This window comes from Mastomys coucha, unplaced genomic scaffold, assembly GCF_008632895.1.
Source record: "Mastomys coucha isolate ucsf_1 unplaced genomic scaffold, UCSF_Mcou_1 pScaffold21, whole genome shotgun sequence".
In the NCBI taxonomy this organism is placed as follows: domain Eukaryota; kingdom Metazoa; phylum Chordata; class Mammalia; order Rodentia; family Muridae; genus Mastomys; species Mastomys coucha.
The window spans coordinates 141131814-141148890 of record NW_022196904.1 but is presented as its reverse complement, the minus strand read 5'-3'; the positions used below and the strand labels follow the sequence as shown (position 1 = coordinate 141148890).

At 52.5% G+C, this 17077-nt stretch overlaps 1 protein-coding gene across 4 annotated transcripts in view; it reads right to left on the bottom strand.

Moving 5' to 3' along the window:
* Positions 1–17077, bottom strand: part of Rab3il1 (RAB3A interacting protein like 1) — a 31503-nt gene that overhangs the window by 4409 nt on the left and 10017 nt on the right. Inside the window, exons 3-10 of one of the 4 annotated variants that reach the window (XM_031389647.1) lie at positions 16934–17005; positions 15840–16001; positions 4130–4385; positions 3629–3724; positions 3458–3535; positions 2593–2808; positions 975–1103; positions 772–884 (exon numbers count right to left, since the gene is read on the bottom strand). In XM_031389647.1, the coding sequence (XP_031245507.1) occupies positions 772–884; positions 975–1103; positions 2593–2808; positions 3458–3535; positions 3629–3724; positions 4130–4189 (692 nt within the window). In that variant the 5' untranslated portion in view covers positions 4190–4385; positions 15840–16001; positions 16934–17005. The other 3 variants (XM_031389648.1, XM_031389644.1, XM_031389646.1) reach the window with 3 other exon arrangements.

The window sequence follows — 17077 nt, the reverse complement described above, 5'->3', positions numbered from 1 at the left end:
ACAAGCTCTGGAATGCCAAAGCGGTAAACCTGCCTGGTCTTTAGTCCACCTTAACATCTCAGCTCTGCTGCTACCTCTGCTCAGTGCTGGCTGAGCAGCATGCAGGATAAGACGCCAGGGGCTGTGAGCCATTTATTAGCAGGAGACTAGGCCAGCCACTAGCAATCATATATTTGCCAATCAGAGCCCAGGTCTCTCTGGGACAACAAAGGGAAGAGGGAGGGAACAAGGATGACTGACTACAGCTAGGGGAGACACCCCAGCTGGCAGCAGGGATTTCTGTCAAAGATAATGCCTGGTCCTAAATGGGGACAGTGGTGACTATTTCTCTTGTAGTTTATTATTTTTATTTTTTAAGCAGGGTTTTATGTAGGCCGGGCTTTTCTTGAACTTGCTATGTAACCAAGAATGACCTTCAACTTCTGATCTTCCTGCCTCTACCTCCCAAGTGCTGGGATCACAGGTGTATGCCACCAGACTTGGTTTTACATGATGCTGGGGACAGATCCAATGGCTTTCTGCATGCTAGTCAAGGACTTTGCTAAGCTATACCCCCAGACCCATGTCCATCTCTTGGGAGTCCCTAGGCTAGGTCATGAACCCTGGGAGACAGTCACCCTGACTGTTACAGCCCCTACCCACCCTGAGGGTCTATATCCATCTAGAAGGCCCAAGACTCAGGCTCATATCCCAGTCCCCCGGGGTGCCACCTAAGGCTCCATGCTGGACTTTCTCATGTGGGCAGGAGGGGGCCCAAGACACTAAGCTTACTTGGTGTTGTTACACTCAACAGTGGGCACCTTCACAGTGGGCAGAGTCTGTGAAGCCACAGGCTCAATGGTGAGTGTGTTGTCCTCCACAGCAGTCCGAACCAGAGCTGAGAGCTGTAGCAGATCAGGGTAGAGCAGTGAGATGCTGGGTGATGAGGAACTACTGGGTTGGGTCCCCAGCTAGCCACTCTCAGCCAGCCTCACCTCCTGCACTGTGAAGTCGAGGCAAGGGCCCACGTCCTCCCGGTATACCCTTTCTAGGAAAGGGCAGTTCTTATCCAGGGTAGGTGAAGCCCTCCAAGCCTGGAACTCTGCAAACAGCGTCGTGTCCACCTGGAGGAGAGGAAAGCCAAGTGGGGGCAGTCAGGGATGAGGGTGAGCACGCCAGAGAAGGCAAAGCTGATGGAAAGAAGAGCAGGGAGATGCAGGACGGCTCAGTGGACCATCAGGCCTGTCCTCAGCAGCCATGCAGGGGAGCAGAGTCCAGGCAAAGAGGAGGTCCTGTCTGCCCTTTGCACCAAAGAATTTAGAACAACACGGTTTGTGTCTGGGTGTACATTAAGTTTCTTGGCACTGCAAAATTACAGACTTGGATCCAGGGCCTTGGCCTGAATGCTGCTGCTGACTCCTTTTGGAAGAAACATCAAGAGCAAGCCTGTAAGAACCTGTGGGTCCCCACAGGAACCCGCAGGCCTCCCTCTATGTCCAGGATGCACCTTACATGCACACAGGAGAGAACATTTCACAGGTTTCCCTGTTGCCCACTGGAAGGGGCAATGATGGCCTGCCCTGGGCTGCATGCACAGTGAGTGAAGCCCAGAGGGGAGAAGCGGAGTGGCCCCTAAAGGAGCCATTACCTGTCGGGAAAAGGAGAGAGAGGTATCGGAGTTGGGGGTCGTGGGCGGCTCCCCAGATGGGAGCTGCCAGGTCGGCTCGTAGGTGAGGTGGATGGCCTTGCTGGGGATCACGCACAGGAGCAGGGAGAGTAGAGGGGGCAGCCCAGGCTGGGCCAGGGGATGGGTGGACAGGGGGACAGACAGACATACAGAGACAGACAGGAGGAAGGAGGAGATGTCAGTGTCCAATGGGAAGCTCAGTGCTCAGAAGGGGACTGAAAGGACTTGGTTGCACCTCCTTCCTAGAAGCTCAGGAGACAAGACAGATGAAAAAAGTTCTGAGCTAGGGCGGGCTTGAGCAAGAGTCTGAATCTCACCCCATGTCTCCCCGGTGTTCATCTGATACTAAAGCGGCTCGCTTTTTAGTGTCTACACAATTCCTCACCCTAAGGGTGGCATAGTATGTGGCATGTAAAGTGATGGGAATTCTACCCAAGGACCTATGGCCATGCCAGTCCAGCCTGGACCAAACTTCCATCCCTCTATTTTCTGTTAAGGCAGGAGAGAGACATTTGTCTAAGGCCATAGCTGCTTCAGCGTCCCAGCCCAGGGTGCCGAGGACCCTAGAATTCACAAGTGTCACAGTGTGGCCTTACACCTCAAGACTGTAGTCACAAAACACCAGGTAGCCAGCCCCTCTCTAGAAATCCAGTGGCGCCTGTCTATCACTCTTCACCCAGGAAGTACATTTCTGAAGAGGTTTCCTGAGAAAGGACCTTCAGGTTCTAATAGCCTCAAGTTCAAAGATGGTCACCTCCTGCTTGGACTCAGCCTGCCTAGCCTGCGTGGTTCAGGGGACCCTGAAGCCCCGAGAGGAGAGAGAGGGGTGGTAGGTCCCACAGGAGGGGTCAGGAGAGCCTTTTCAGGATGCTGACTTAGCTGGTTTATGCATGATCAACCCACCCAATGGTGAGCCTGTGCCTCACCTCCTTGCCGTCTTTGTCTGGGGTGGGGATACGCCCTGCAGTGGGGCACACAACAGGGCAGAGGGAGCTGGTGCTCTTTTGGCGTGAGTGGCCCTTTCGGGGTCCAGCCTTGGTGGGGCTCAGCAGCTGTGGGTGGAGCTCACGGTTGGGAGAGGCCGGTGTGGATGTGATGACCAGTGTCTTCAAGGCTGTCACCTCTGCCTGTAGCATGTCGATCTGTCCCAGACAAGATGACCATCAACCCCCAACATGGGGTTAATGTCACCATGGCTACCATAACCTGGCAGCCAAGCATCCCCAGCAGCACCTAACCTGTCTCCTTACCCTTGGAACAACCTCTAAGACATCTGTTCTAGAGATAGGGAACCCAAGGCTGACAGGAGACAAGGCCTTCCTCAGGTCACACTGTGAGACTGCTGGAGGCAGGCATCTGGGAACTTCCTAGGGTTCCTACCTAAGTATTCATGGATCCCCAGAAGCCAAGAAAAGCAGCCCCAGCTTCACATTTACTGACTAGCAGATGTTCTAAGAGAGGAAACTCCCTGTCTGTATTCTACCGCCACAGCCAACATTTCTGCCTTGGAGGCAGGAGGGGAAGCTGTGATAACCATTCGGTCCCCCTGGGCTCCAAAGGACCCTAGAAAAGTCTCCATGGTGCAACAAGAGCACTGATAGAGTCTGATGCCATGGGCTACTTAATTTCAGACCCGCACTACCTGCCCCAGACCTGAGTTCTCCTGTTCTTGATGTCTGGTGGGTCTGAGAGGGACTTGTAGCTCGCCCTTGCTAGCTGAGAGTAGTACCCTCCAGCAAGAGCTATGAAAGGAGCCACGGGCTGGCCTAGCCACACAGAGATGGGTCTCACCTTGCCCCAAGCCTCCTTCAACTGCTTTTCTGATGTTGCCTGCTTCACGTTGGCTTCCCGAACCATCTTGTGAGCTTCCTAGAAGAGCAGTGCCTCAGCATGAGCGGTCACAAGACACGGCTCCACATGGGACACATGAGCCACCCGTTCCCAGGCTGCCTGGCATCGTACCTCAAACAGGCTGGCTGTCAGCTCCTCCAGCTCCTGCTCCAGCTGTGCACGCACTTTGCAAAGCCGTTCACACTCTTCATCCTTTAGCTTCAGCTCCTGGGTACAGGCAGGAGGCTGTTAGCCTGCCCTAGGCAGACTCCACTTCCCCAGCCACCAGCCTGGGGTCTGTCACCAGGTATCTGACATTCAGTGGTACATTAGTTAGCCCATACACAAGTCTAAAACCCTAGTCTGGTGGTCCAGCCCAGCTGGAAGCAGATTTCCGGATAAGTGAAGATGTGTGAAAGGCATTTTAGACTTCAGTGATGGAGTGCGTGCCTAGCATGCTTGAAGCCCTGGGCTTACCAGCCTTTTCCTTTGAGTTCCCAGGACTCCAGCATGGGCCTGGCATGTATGTGGCTTTGACAAGTGATTTCTCCTCTCCCTTCCCTCCACAGCTATCTGGGCTCACTCAGTGCAGCTGCTCTTCCTCAGCCCCCAACCCTATCCTAGAGCACCCACCTTCTGGGCTTTGTATAGCTCCTCCTTTAGGAACTCAGAGCCCTTCTCTCGGATCTCCATGGAGGAGCTGCGCAGGCGTGACACATCCAGTGGAGCAGCTGCTGGGTGTTCCTCACCCTGGGTCTCCTCCCAGGAAGTGGAGGCTTCTACCAGGCCTCCTGGGGACTCCCTGTTACCTTTGCTGGGGCCCAGGTTTTTCCAGGGGACTGAGAGAGCAGAGAGGCCCACAGGAAGGCCCTCGTCTTGTTGGGGTGGGCTGCAAGGCAAACAAGGGCATGAGCACACACAGAATGGGGACTCAAGACCTGCAGAACTAAGCCCAGGGACCAAACCTGGGCCACATGCCTGTCACATAAACCTCAGTCTGTCCATCTGTAAAATAGAGCCACTACAAGCTATAACTGGACTGTCACAAGGGTAGAATGATCAAGCACAAACTTTCTTAGGGGCCAAGGCAGGACTCATGCACTTTTGTCACCTACCATCCCCAACCTAGGGCACAGGGCAGCGCTTGGTACGCAGTAGGCGACCACCACTAGGTCCAAACTCAATTCACATTTGTTGAGCTGACAAATGAATATAAATGTATCAATTTTTACACCATAGATAGGATTGTCTCAATGATCGTCACTCCCAAGAGTTGAAGGGGATGGGCAGAAACCCTTGGCACAGCTGAGGCTGTTAAATGGGTTTGAATAGACATAGTTAAAGCAAAGCGAGTGCTATCAATGCCATGGCATCGTTAGTGTCAATATGACAGAAATCCACAAAGGCGGACCAGAGAGGAAGCACCAGGCCTTCGCAGGCAGGAAAAGCTTACAAATAGTCCAGGCATAATAGACCCACTTCCTGCCACCCCTGGATTTTGTAAGTGAGGAACAAAATTGAGCTCTCCCTGGCCTTCTGTGTGACTGTAGACAAAGACGCCCTCTTCTGGAAGCCTGGGGACCCTCTGCTTGCTGAAGCTGAAGCCCCTAGATGGACTGGGGGTTATGTCCTTAACCAACCCCCACTTCCAAACTACAGAACCCCCTAGAAAGCAGACCCTGGAGAACGAAGAGAGGAAGGCCTGGCCAGTGGCCATTTGTGCAGAGACAGCACCTCTGGCTTTGCTTGCTCAGCAAAATCTGGGGCTCCTGAGCCGGCAGCCTCAGGGCAGCAGTAGCTTGGCGGGTTGGGGAGGGGGGGCTGGGCTGACTGATAACCGTCTGTCGGGAAGTGGGGAGGAGGGGCTCAGCCAAGCCTGCATTAGAAGAATACACGGCCAATAAGACTGGGTCTTGGAATAATTGAGAGGAAGTGCTGGGGATTGTTCCTCTCTCTTGTCCTCAAACCCCTGAGTTCACCAAAGAACCTCTGAGCCTCAGTTTCCCTCTGAGTAACACAAAGAAACTGAGCTCTCAGAAACCACAACAGTGTGCCCATGGCCAACTCCTTTAACAGGACCCTGGCCACTGCCCAACCCAGCCTTCTCTCTGCCCTGGAACAGGCCCAACATGTAGCCTTGAGGCTCCTGGAACTGGGCCCTGCTTGGCAGGGACTGGGCCTCACTGAATATAAGGTAAGGGCAGAGATTCACCATTCCACCAGTGTATGTGACAAACAGATTTTCCTAATACCATTGCTTTTGGGGTGGGGTGGGGGCGGGTCTTGTCCACACAGGGTTCTTGAGATCTGAGGCCCCTAACAGTGCTATGGCAGCTGTATGGGATAAGAACTCTGCCCAGGGACTGGGCATTTTCTCTGTGTGTCAGTGTCTGTGTGTTTGTGTTGGTACACCCATGTCTATGCACATGGATATAGAGCCCTGAGGTCAAGCTTGGATGTTGCTTCTCTGGAGTTATACAAAGTCTCTTACTGGGATCTGGGGTTTGCTGATTTGCTTCAGTTGGATGGATAAGGAGCCTCAGGGATTTTCTCAACTCTTTCCCAGGACTATAATTACAAGAGTGTGCCACCGTGCCTGGCTCAAACTCAGGTCTTCATGCTTGCATAGCAGGCACTTTAGCAACTAAGCTAGCTCCCTAGCTAGCTTACTTGTGTGTGTGTGTGTGTGTGTGTGTGTGTGTGTGTGTGTGTGTGTGTAAGATTTATTTGTATTCATGTGTACGTATGTGTGTCTATCCATGGATGTCATATATGTTTGTGCTCACAGGGACCAGAAGAAAGCATTAGATCCCCTGGAGGTAGAGCATCAGTCCTGTTCTTGATGTGGGTTCTGGGCACTTGGGTCCTCTGGTAGAGTAGTAAGTGCTTTTAATGACTGAGTGCTCACCTCTTTCTCTCTCTCCAGCCCCACACATTATTTTTAATATTATTTTTACAGTAATTGTAGTCTTTTCCCCATACTACAGATAGGGGTACAAGCTCAGAGAGAGGAGGGGACTTCAGTGGTGGTCCCATAACTGGTCAGGGGTAGTGTGGAGACAGGCAGCCAGGTCTTTAGCTTGGGCCCCCAAGCTACTGGCCAAGTGGCCTGGTAAAGGGTGAGAATTGGAATCAGCACATACGCTTCATGATCAAAGGTTTCTAGACCCAGGGCAGCTCCGTAGCAGGGAAGCCTTACCCAGTCCAGCCCTAACTGGACACTTGCTAAGTCAGGAAACACCCTGCCTAGACTGATGGCCTGGGGGGAGAAAAAGGAGGGCACTGTGGCCAAGCTCATGCCATGCTCTGTCCTGGGAATGCCTGAGGCTCCTGGAATCTGCTCTCCCCGTAGATAGATAAAGAAACCATGAGACAGAGGGATGTTATCAAAAGCAAATAGGAACTCACTTGTTACAGTGCCGGGTGAGTAGGGATCAACCCTAACTGGGCAGAGATGCCCAAAATGCTTGCCCTGACTCTGGGTCCTGAAGCTGAACCTATAGGCACTCTTGTCCTGGCAAGGGATAGCAGAGGCAGGAGGGGAAGAAGGGCAGAACTGTGTGTGTGTTAAGCAACAACTCGAGTCTGCAGATCCTCTTCCCTTCAAGGCCAGTTCTGGTGATTCATGAAGAATCAGAGAAAGAAGGGAAAGGTTCCACGGGTCTAACAGAGCCAGACTCTCTGACGGTCCATAGACTTCAGCCTGCAAATGTGCATGTGAACCCTTCAGGTCTCCAGTAAGTAGGAACCTGAGATCCCTGCACCTCCTCAGTCCAAACTCCGTGGGAATATAATCTTTTGTGAAGAGTATACTATGGGATGGGAATCAATCTTCTAAGGGTGAGAGATATTAAGAGTCAAGGTCAGAAGCAGATGGGGTGGCCATCATCCCCCATCCTGAAGCTGGCTTAGGAGCTGAGGGCCCTCACATACAGGAAGTGCTCTCCTGGGTTACTTCCCCAGGAAACATAGTGCAGTGGCTACAGTCCTCAGTCCACCAGGCCTGTCCTGTAGAGGCAGCAGAAATTTTTGTCTCTACCCCTCAAAGCATAAACTAAAGGAGGAATCCTGAACTCTGTGGCCTGTCAGCCACTCAGATGCTCAAAACCCCTCCAATCAGGAATTCCTGGCCAGAGCTAAATAGGGATCTCTCTCGACCCTCTGAGCTTCTACCTCTCCCAGCCTGGAGGAGTCAACCTGCTCTGGGCTCCTTAGCAAGCAGGCATGGCCCTCTACAGCTGTTTCTACAGTTAAGAATCCCTTCTCTCTTCCAGGCCACAATGGTTTCACCAAATAAACAGCAGAGGGGGCCCTGAGCCCAGATCTAGAGCAGGAAAAGGACTGGCTGGGAGCATCCGGTGCCTGGAGAAGCTACAGAAATCTTGCCTGGAACTCAAGTCTCTCAAAAGGGCAGTGCAGGGAGTGGATCCAGACCCATTTAGGAAACTGAGTAAGAATGACAGACATATGACTCTGATTCTCAGGTGGCAACAAGGTGCCAGGAAAGGTTTTGTAATGGCTCTCTCTAAGCAGCCCACAAGCCCAGCAAAGAGTTCAAATCTTCAGCAAACCAGCATGTATCTAGGGTTTCCAGGTTCCTGGTTCAGGTTCAGGCCAGCTCACCCACCACTTCCAGCACCATGGGTGTCATGACAGTAATGCAGTGAGGTGGACTCCACAGTCTAATTTTAATGACAAGGCAACCCAGAGTGAGGCAGGGTCAATATACAAAGCAAGGAGGTGACAGGACTGGAACTGACCCCAGACTGCAGGCAAAGCACAAACAGCATGTGACTTGTCCCCCCAGAAGCGGGAATGAATGGAGGTTTCAGAGAAGTGAGGCAGGATGCAGATGGGGTTTGAGGAAGTTGGAGACAGTGCCCAAGTAAGGGAGGAGTGCTGAAGGGCGATGCCCAGGGCTTCCTTGCCTGCTGGGCAGGACTGAGCTGAGAGAGGACACACAGACAGACAAAGCACTGTAAGGGGTCCATGGGCATGGGTAGGAGTGGAGCACGAGTTGGGTAGAAGAGAAGGTAAAATATTCAGTGCAGTGATTGATTAACTAAGCTAATTTAAAACCAAGGGAAAGGTGAATGAGAATTGTGGGATGGGAATGAGGAAGTGGGAAGGGGTCTTCCAGGAAGCGAAAGGGGGTAGCTCAGGCTTTTGGGAAGTACAGAGTGCTGTGGGTGGCTAAATGGAAAAGGCAGGACCTTAGCAGCTGTTGGGAGGCACTGTTGGGAACAGCCAGCGCTGAGCCTGGGCTTAGGGGTGGGTGGCAGAGGGGGACCCTGAGAATCAGAGACACATCTTATCTCTTTGGTAGGAGTGTCTAGAGTTGGGTCAGAATCCAATTGAGCCCAGGCAAAGAGACACAAGGGGCAGGCAGAAGATGGGCCTAGGCCACTGATGGAGGGGAGTGGGGCACATGGGAGTGGAGTTGCAAGAACAGTAGCAGGGCCTAGTGGGAGGAAGAGAACAAGAGACTAAGTAGGTGGCCAGGCTGGATTCTTCCTGCCACTGCCCCCACCCCAGGCCAAACCAGCTCAGCCTAGGAGGGGACACAACCCTCTGTCTCTCCACCAGCCAGGTCTAGATAAGAGAATCACATGCTCTGCTGGTACAGGTTTCTGAGGGGCTCCCTATACATTTAGTCCAAGATCACACGCATACATATACACACATACTGCTGACATATAGCATGTGCCTAGTGAATACCTACCGGGCTAGCTTCCGCACCTTGATCCTTCAATAGCTGCAAGGAAGATTTCAGGGGCTACCATGGCATCCCCTTCTCACCACCTATTTTGCTTTGTACCCTCACCTCCTCATTTCCCAAGGTTTACTGGGGATACATCCAGTTCCCGGGTCTGGTCTGATCCTACACACCAAAGTGTAAGGAACAACAGGCAAGATCCTTCCATCTGTTGAAAGGCCAGGGTGAGTGGGGAGATCATCTGCCTGATCCTGGGGCCCTCTGTCCCCTGTGACTTAGGTCTCATGGCAGAAGCTCTTAGGGCAGTGAAGGCCCAGAATAGTTAAGTGACTTGCTCAAGACTGCAGAGCCTAGACACTTGCAATGTGAAACTCCCTAGTCCCTGGCCTGGAGCAAAGGCATGGCCTTTAACTCTGGGAGGCAGGGTGATCTTAATGTTTTTTTTTTTTTTTTCTTAGCACTCCATTAGAATTTGGGTCTCCCTAGAGATATGTATGATTAGTCCTACCCGGGAAGTGGAGAAACTAAGACCAGCTGGTCACACCAATGTTGTGTGGCTGCTCAGTGGGACAGAACCAGTGCAGAACTGTTTCTGGACTCTGCGAACCAACTATAAAGTTCCCAGGACTGTGTTAGGTTCAGAACTCTCAAAATATCATCCTCACTCCATTACCTAGAGTGGGCTTGGCCAAGACCATAGGCCCATGAAACTGTAGGAAACGGAGGAGGGGAAGCCCAGTTTGTGGTGTTTGTTTGGGGGGGGGGCAGGGGTAGAGCCCGTAAAAGTGAGGTTAGATAGCTAGGCATAGCAGTGCAGCATCCAGGAGACTAAGCCAAGAGGATTAAGAATTCTAGGTGAGGATTCTTACCAGTGAGATGGCTAAGTGAGGAAAGGGGCTTGCTGCATAAGCTTGGGGGCCTCATTTTGATCCCTAGAACCCACATAAAAGTAGTAGAGTACCAACTGCACAAAGTTGTCCTCTGATCTCAACATGTGTGTGGTGACACATGTGCTTTCTCCCTTACCTCCCCCATCTTACACCTCCCCCCCCATACACATACCCCACACTAATAAAAATTTCTTTAAAAAGAGTTCCAGGTCAGCCTAGTCTGTATGGTAAGAACCTGTGTCCAAAATAAAGCAAACCACAATGAGACTAAGGTTGGATACACAGCCCAGTTGCCTGAGTCCTCGCCCATCCTCGGCACCCCTAAACCAGGCATTGTGGCACATGCCTGTAAGCCCAGTACTTGGGAGATGGAGAGAGGCAGTCATCCTTAGCTATATGAGGAGTCTGAGGCCAACCTAGGCTACATGAGACCCTGTACCCACTTCCCCTACTCCAAACATCAGGTTTGTGTTGCCATTTACTTCAGAGTTCAACAGTTTATCCTCACAAGGATCTCCACTCCTGGCTCCTACAGGGTCCAGGCACTTGGGCTTATCTCCACTTAGGACTCTGCCATAAACAAACACCATAGCTCAGTTCAGTTTACAGCAGGAAGCCAACCTCCAGGAGCCCTGGATTGGCCAGGCTCCAACCCTTCTTGGGCTAGGATGCATACCTCCTAGGAGCTGACATGACTCTTGGAGCTGACATGACTCAGAGCATGGTCCCTCTTAACTTCAGCAGGGAGTGGAGTGCTCCAAGGCCCCTAAGTCCCCAGCACATTCTAGACACTCAGACTCTGATCCCCATGTCCAAGAGCCGGGGAGATGGCTCAGTGGATAAGAGTGGTTTCTGTATAAGCATGAGGACCTGAGTTCCGATCCCAGTATGGTTATATGCACCAGCAAGCTCAGCACGGTGAGGGAACACAGCACCATGAGAATCACTGGCATATACTAGCCATCAGCTTGGCTAAAGAAGTTCCAGGTTCAGTGAGAGACCTGGGAATACAATAGAGAGAGACAGGACACCTGACATCTCCTCTGATCCCCCCTCCCCCAAAGCGCTCAAGCTGGCTCCAACCCAGAGGAGTTGTTACCCTAAGGGTCATACAGCAATTGTCTCTGTCCACCCAGCAGAAAGGCTCACAACTTCCTTCAGACCATGCTGCTCCTCAAACACACAGCCCCAGGCACATGTATCCCCAAGCGAAACTGCCTCAACCTGAGGCAGGCACCAGGAACCTTAAAACACTTCCCAAGCCTAGCTAGCCTCTTTCTCTGGAGCAAATTTCCAACAAACACAAGCTGGCTTCTGCTCCCTCTAAAAGATCAAGCCTGCCCACACACCACAGGAGCTCAGTTCTGGTGCCCTGGCTGAAGTTGAAGCCGCGTGGCTCCCCTAGTATTTCAGTTCAAAACAGCTGGGGTACATGAGAGTAAATAGATCTCACCTGTTCCCCTCCCCAAGGCATTCCTCCTTCCTGAACCAGTCCTTAGCAGGAACACCCGAAAGACCTACTTTTTGCAGCCCAGGAAAGAGAAGGCATTTGCCTAGATTCAAGAAAGGACACTGAGCAGGCTCTCCTATTAGACTGGCCAAGGAGTCAACCTTAAGAACCGATGGCCCTTACAGATGGAAGTGAGGATGAGGGGTGGGAAAGGGGTTCACCTAGGACTCAGGGTCTGTGTCTATCTTCCTCCAGACTGTGGGAAGGTACCACCCACCTCACATCTTGAATCAGAAGGTTCCGGTCAACTAGCCAGGGACCTTGGAGAGACACAGCTCGCTTTCTCAACTGCACTGCTTCCCCCGGAGTTCATGGGTGTTCTCTCCTTTAAATCCGTGCCCCAGATTTACTTTTGTGGTATACATACTACTACTCATTACCCCCACATACACACACACACACCACCACCACTTCTCTCATGCGCTCCACTGGAGCCAGGAGTTGGAGGGGTCACCCTTCTCACCCTGGGGCAACTCAGATCGGTCCTGCCAAGATCCTTTCAGCTCTCGGGCTGCAGTGTCTCATCATGCTACAATGCACCTCGCTGCTGCAGGCAGGGCTGAGAGTACAGATTATCTCCCAAGTGGGGTGCAAACAACAGCAGTGAGCCCCTGTTCTCTCATCCCAGGAGGCCAGCGCGGCCCAGACCGAGCACAGAGACACCGGCATGCAGGGACCTACCCGCTCCACATCCCGGCGTCTCCGCTGCAGTCGCGTCCACGCGCGCCGCCAACTCTGTCGGGACCCCAGAGCTGCCCTGCCGCCTGTCAATCGCTCCACCGCCAGTCTGTCCCGCTGGCCGCCTTGGTTTGCGGCTCCGCCCCACCGGAGCCCTTCCCCTGCCCTGGGCGGGTCACGTGTCCGAGAGGCGGGCCCCAGGCCACGTGCCCGGCCCCGCCCCTCTGCCGGCCCAGCCCTGTCCCTCTTGCTGCTTGGGGACAATGACCCTCCGGGAGCAAACGGGACTGGTCCCATCATCTCGCATCCAGAGCTGGCCTCCGGCTTTCCCTATCACTCTCTGCCTTGCACTTTTGGACTACCCTTGCTTGAGAACCTACAATGGCTCTGGGGGCGTCTCAGCTCTGTGTCTCGCACAGATTTACACTCAAAGTGGACAAACAGCTCCTGTACCATCATTCAGACTTCTAGCCCTGTTACTGGTCTCTGGAGCTCTTAGCTTTGCATCAATCCCTGAGTGACACTGGGCTTCTGGGAAGGGGGCGGGGCAGACCCTAAACAAGTATCATCCATTGAGGGATTTAAGCTAAGAGAGCGCTACTTTGGCCCAATCTTAGCAGCTCTGTTTCCAGGTCCCTCCTCTTGTATCTCTGAATACTGTGTTCATCCCAGCCTTTCGACCCATCTTAAGCTCTGGAGCCTACTCTGCCAACCTCGCTAGCATCTGTCTGTCCCAGGTACTTGAAAAAAGATCTATAGAAAGCTTGCGTCCCTGGCCACTAGTCACCTGTCCCTCAGTTCCTATGCCCTCCTTTTATCCTGGCTCTAACCACTGACCTGAATGAAGTTCAGCCTCAGATCAGGATCCAATAAGTAGAGACCATAGCCAACCTCTCCTTGAGTACTGCTAGGACCAGCTCCCACAGGCAGGGTCTACAGTGCTCTCTGGGCTTTTAAGAACACATCTCACTCATCCGTCCACACAAACAGGCATTCAGCTGCCTCTCCAGAACTGCTAAGGGCCGCGGGGAAACCAAGAAATCCTTCAGGCTGGATCCCCTACCTCCTGCTCTCCTTTCTCTTAGCCCCCTCTCTTCTCTGTGGGTGTAGGCCCTATACTTCCCAGATTGGTCTCCAGATTCTGGGCTGAGCTGATACTTCCTTCTCAACTCCCTCAGTGGCTGCGACCACATGCTTGGCTTATGGAATTCCAGTATGGTAAATGGGAGGTGGATGGGAGACTGGCTTTAAAGGACCTCTGCTGCCAGAGCCTTGACTGGCCTAGGACCCATGTTCACCAACTAATAGTGTCTCTCCTCCCTCTCTCTCTCTCTCTCTCTCTCTCTCTCTCTCTCTCTTAGTTTTTTTTTTTTTCAAGACAGGATTTCTCTGTGTAGCCCTGGCTGTCCTGGAACTCACTCTGTAGACCAGGCTGGCCTCGAACTCAGAAATCCCCCTGCCTCTGCCTCCCAAGTGCTAGGATTAAAGGCGTGAGCCACCACTGCCCAGCTAGTATCTCTTCAAAACAGAAAAGAGAGCTGGGCCGGAGGGTGGGGGTGGCATACACCTTTAATCCCAGCACTCTGGAGGCAAAGGTTGACAGATCTCTGAGTTCAGGGCCAGCCTGCTCTACAAACTGAGTTCCAGAACAGCTAGGACTGTTAAACAGAGAAACCTGTCTCAAAAAGCCAAAAAAAACCAAACAAAAACAAAAGAAACCCCACAGCAGCAACAACAACAAAAGAATCCCCACCCCCAGACAAAACAAAACAAAGCAGAAAAAGAGTTAGGCTGGAGATGGCTCAGCCAGTAAGGGCACGCATTGTTCTTGCAGAGGATCCAAGTGGGGTTCCCAGCATACATATCAGGCAATTCAAAACTCTGACTCCAGCTACAGGAGACTCCTATGACCTCTTCTGCCCTCTCCTGGCCTTTTCTGGCCTATGTGGGCGCCTGCATGGATGTGTACACGTCCACAAATGGACATACACACATAATAAAGTAAGTATTTAAAAAAAAAAAAAAAAGATGCTCCTTTCCCAGCTTATAGGAACAAAGACTTGGTGAGTGGAATCCACGTCTTTGCCCATGGCTGGCATCTTCTGCCATGGAGAACCCAGACGGCTCTCCATAGCATCCTTTTCATGGGACAGAGTCTCTCAGCCCAGCCTTCTATGTCCTTCCCTCACTATAGGGTGATTATTTACCAGGTTACGGCCTCTGCTGAGCAAAGACCAACCTCTTCTTGGGCTATGTCCCTCCACCCAGCCCAGCCCAGCTGAGGGTCTGGCCAAAACAGATATCAACATATTTTTGTTGACTTGAGCCCTTCACCAGCTAAGCCTTGAGCAAATGCTCTTTTCCTATTCCCCGCTCTGGTCATCATCTAGGAGAAGGAGGAAAAGATGACACACACAAAATAAAAGAGTCTAGGACAAGGCCTTTGCCTTCAGAGAGTCTTTAAAAGCCAGGGCAAAGATAACTTCTGTCAATGGAATCAGTGAGAGACAAAGGGGAGGTTGTCAGCAAAGGGGAAGGTTCCCGGAGAAGAGGCCTCATCCTGGGAGCCCTTGAGGGAGGCCTCCAAGGACACGTGTGTGGTCACCGCCCTAAGAGCATTGACCATTGACGTGCAATTACTAACCAAAAATATCTTGTCATTTGCGCATCTAGACTCTGTGAACTTCCAGGTCCTGGGCCTCCTCTCAGCAGCCCAGGGAGCCCTCTCATGTCACTAGGAAGGGATGGCCTCAGAGACATTAAAAGAACCTGCTTTTGTGTCACAGGAGCTAAGGGAGGGGAGGTGGAAGCTTTCCCCAGGGATAACCCAGAGCCACTGGCGCTGGTGGAAGCTGTGTCTGGTTACTGAATACCTACTAGGTGTCAGGCATAGCCAGTGGGGAGGAAAAAATTACTTCAAAATTACCAAAGCCTCATCGTCCTCCTTCCACAGCACCACCTCCTGTCCACTCTCCCCTCCCCCAGCTCGCTACCGTTACCCACAGACCCTAGGCTGAGGCCAAAGGCATATGGGACTTGAATCTGAATCAGTCACAGATTCTGGAGTTATGTCTGTTTCTAGCTGTGACCTAGGATGAGCATCCTGGTCTCTCTGACCTTCAGTATCTACCTTAGTCTAAACGTCAAGTTGGACCAGACAATCGGGGTTCCTCTCTCAGTGCCCACCCTGTAAGAAGCTTCCTGAAATTCTTCCCAATTCAAAACAGCCCATGACCCCCCACGTCCCTGCAGAGTGTCAAGATCCATCCCCCACCTCCCCTCAGTGTCCCGAGACCTCAACTCACCTGTTTGCATCCCAGGTCTCCTCTCTAAAGTTCCTCTCAGGTACAGGACCCAAACCTGATGGGGCATAGCGGACAGTGCCTGAGCTCATGGCCAGGAACACTGGGCACGACCCTCGGGCAGGGCACTGCCTGGGCTTCTCAGAGGCTTCCATGCCTGGAGCTGGGTTGAGGTCCCTTTGGAGACCACCAGGTCGTCAAGCGGCGGCAGAGCCTGCCTCCACTCCAGGCAGAGCCTCACACTAACCTTTGCTATCTCTCAGGAGCAGGAGCAGAGCGGCCGGGCGGGGCCTCTCAGACAGGCTTCTATCTTCTTAAACCCTTAATTATTAACTCCTGAGGCTCAGCGGGCAGCGGAAGACATGGGCCTCCTTCCTGGGTTGTGGGCTATGAGCTGGACAAGATATACCTAAGAACAGGAGCAGGGCTACCTCGCATGCTGATGCCCTGAGCAAGATCCCTGCAGAGACTGCCTTCTCCTGTCCTCCTAGGGTGAAATACTGAGCAGAGCCTGGCCAGCCTGCTTCTAGTATGAGCTGGCTGGTTCTTTGCTTTTGTACAGGTACTCAGTAGCTCATCCCTTAAGCCCATTAATTACTGTCACCAAAGGACAATTCAACATCTCGTCAGCCATCTGTGTGCCTCAGTTTCCCCAAGCGTAGCCTCTGAAAGCACACCCAGCCAACTGTTGTCACTCAGATACACCCCAAATTGCCCTTTCTCTCCAAACGTTGTTCCCACATTTTCTTTTTTCCTGAGCAGGGTAGTTGTGGTGGTGAGGGGGGTTGAAATACCAGAGCCTTGGGCATGCAAGATAACTACTGAGCCACCACATACCCAATCCTCACACTAACTTCAACTTCCATCCCATTTTGTGCCTTCAAAAAGGAAAAGATTTCCTCCTTGGCTGTGTGACCCTGGACAAGTCACTTAACCTCTCTGGGGCCAGCCCCTCATCTATAAAATAGGAACTATTCTCCCCTACGGAAGACAGCAACCGTCAGGGAAGGTCTGTCTGCCCTGGTGTCACAGGAGCACCCCCTAACCCCCTTCTCCTCTACTTTCACTATTGTTCCAGGTCAGCTTTTGGGTCCTTTGGAGTCCCTCCCCACCAGCGTCACACCCCTCCCAGCCCGCTGGCCAGCGGATAACAGTATCTCTGCAGAGCTCTGGGCTGTGAAGCCTGCTTAGCCTAATGCAAGCCAGATGCTGTCGGAGGGTTTCCTGGCTGTGAATTTTCCATGGCCTGCTCCCACCCCCTTCCTGTTTTTGCTCTTCGATCATCCCCTACTAAATTCTCTAGTGCCTCCACCTTCCTCTGCAGGGCAACCGAGGGCTCACCTGGAAACCATTAGCAGAAAACAGGATGTGCAGAAAGGGGGTCCATCTCCTACCACCCTGACGCAACCGGACCTGGATGGTGGTAAAAGGCATTAGGGGTGCTCAGTGGGGAAACTGAGTCAGAAGTACTGAGAACCTCACCAA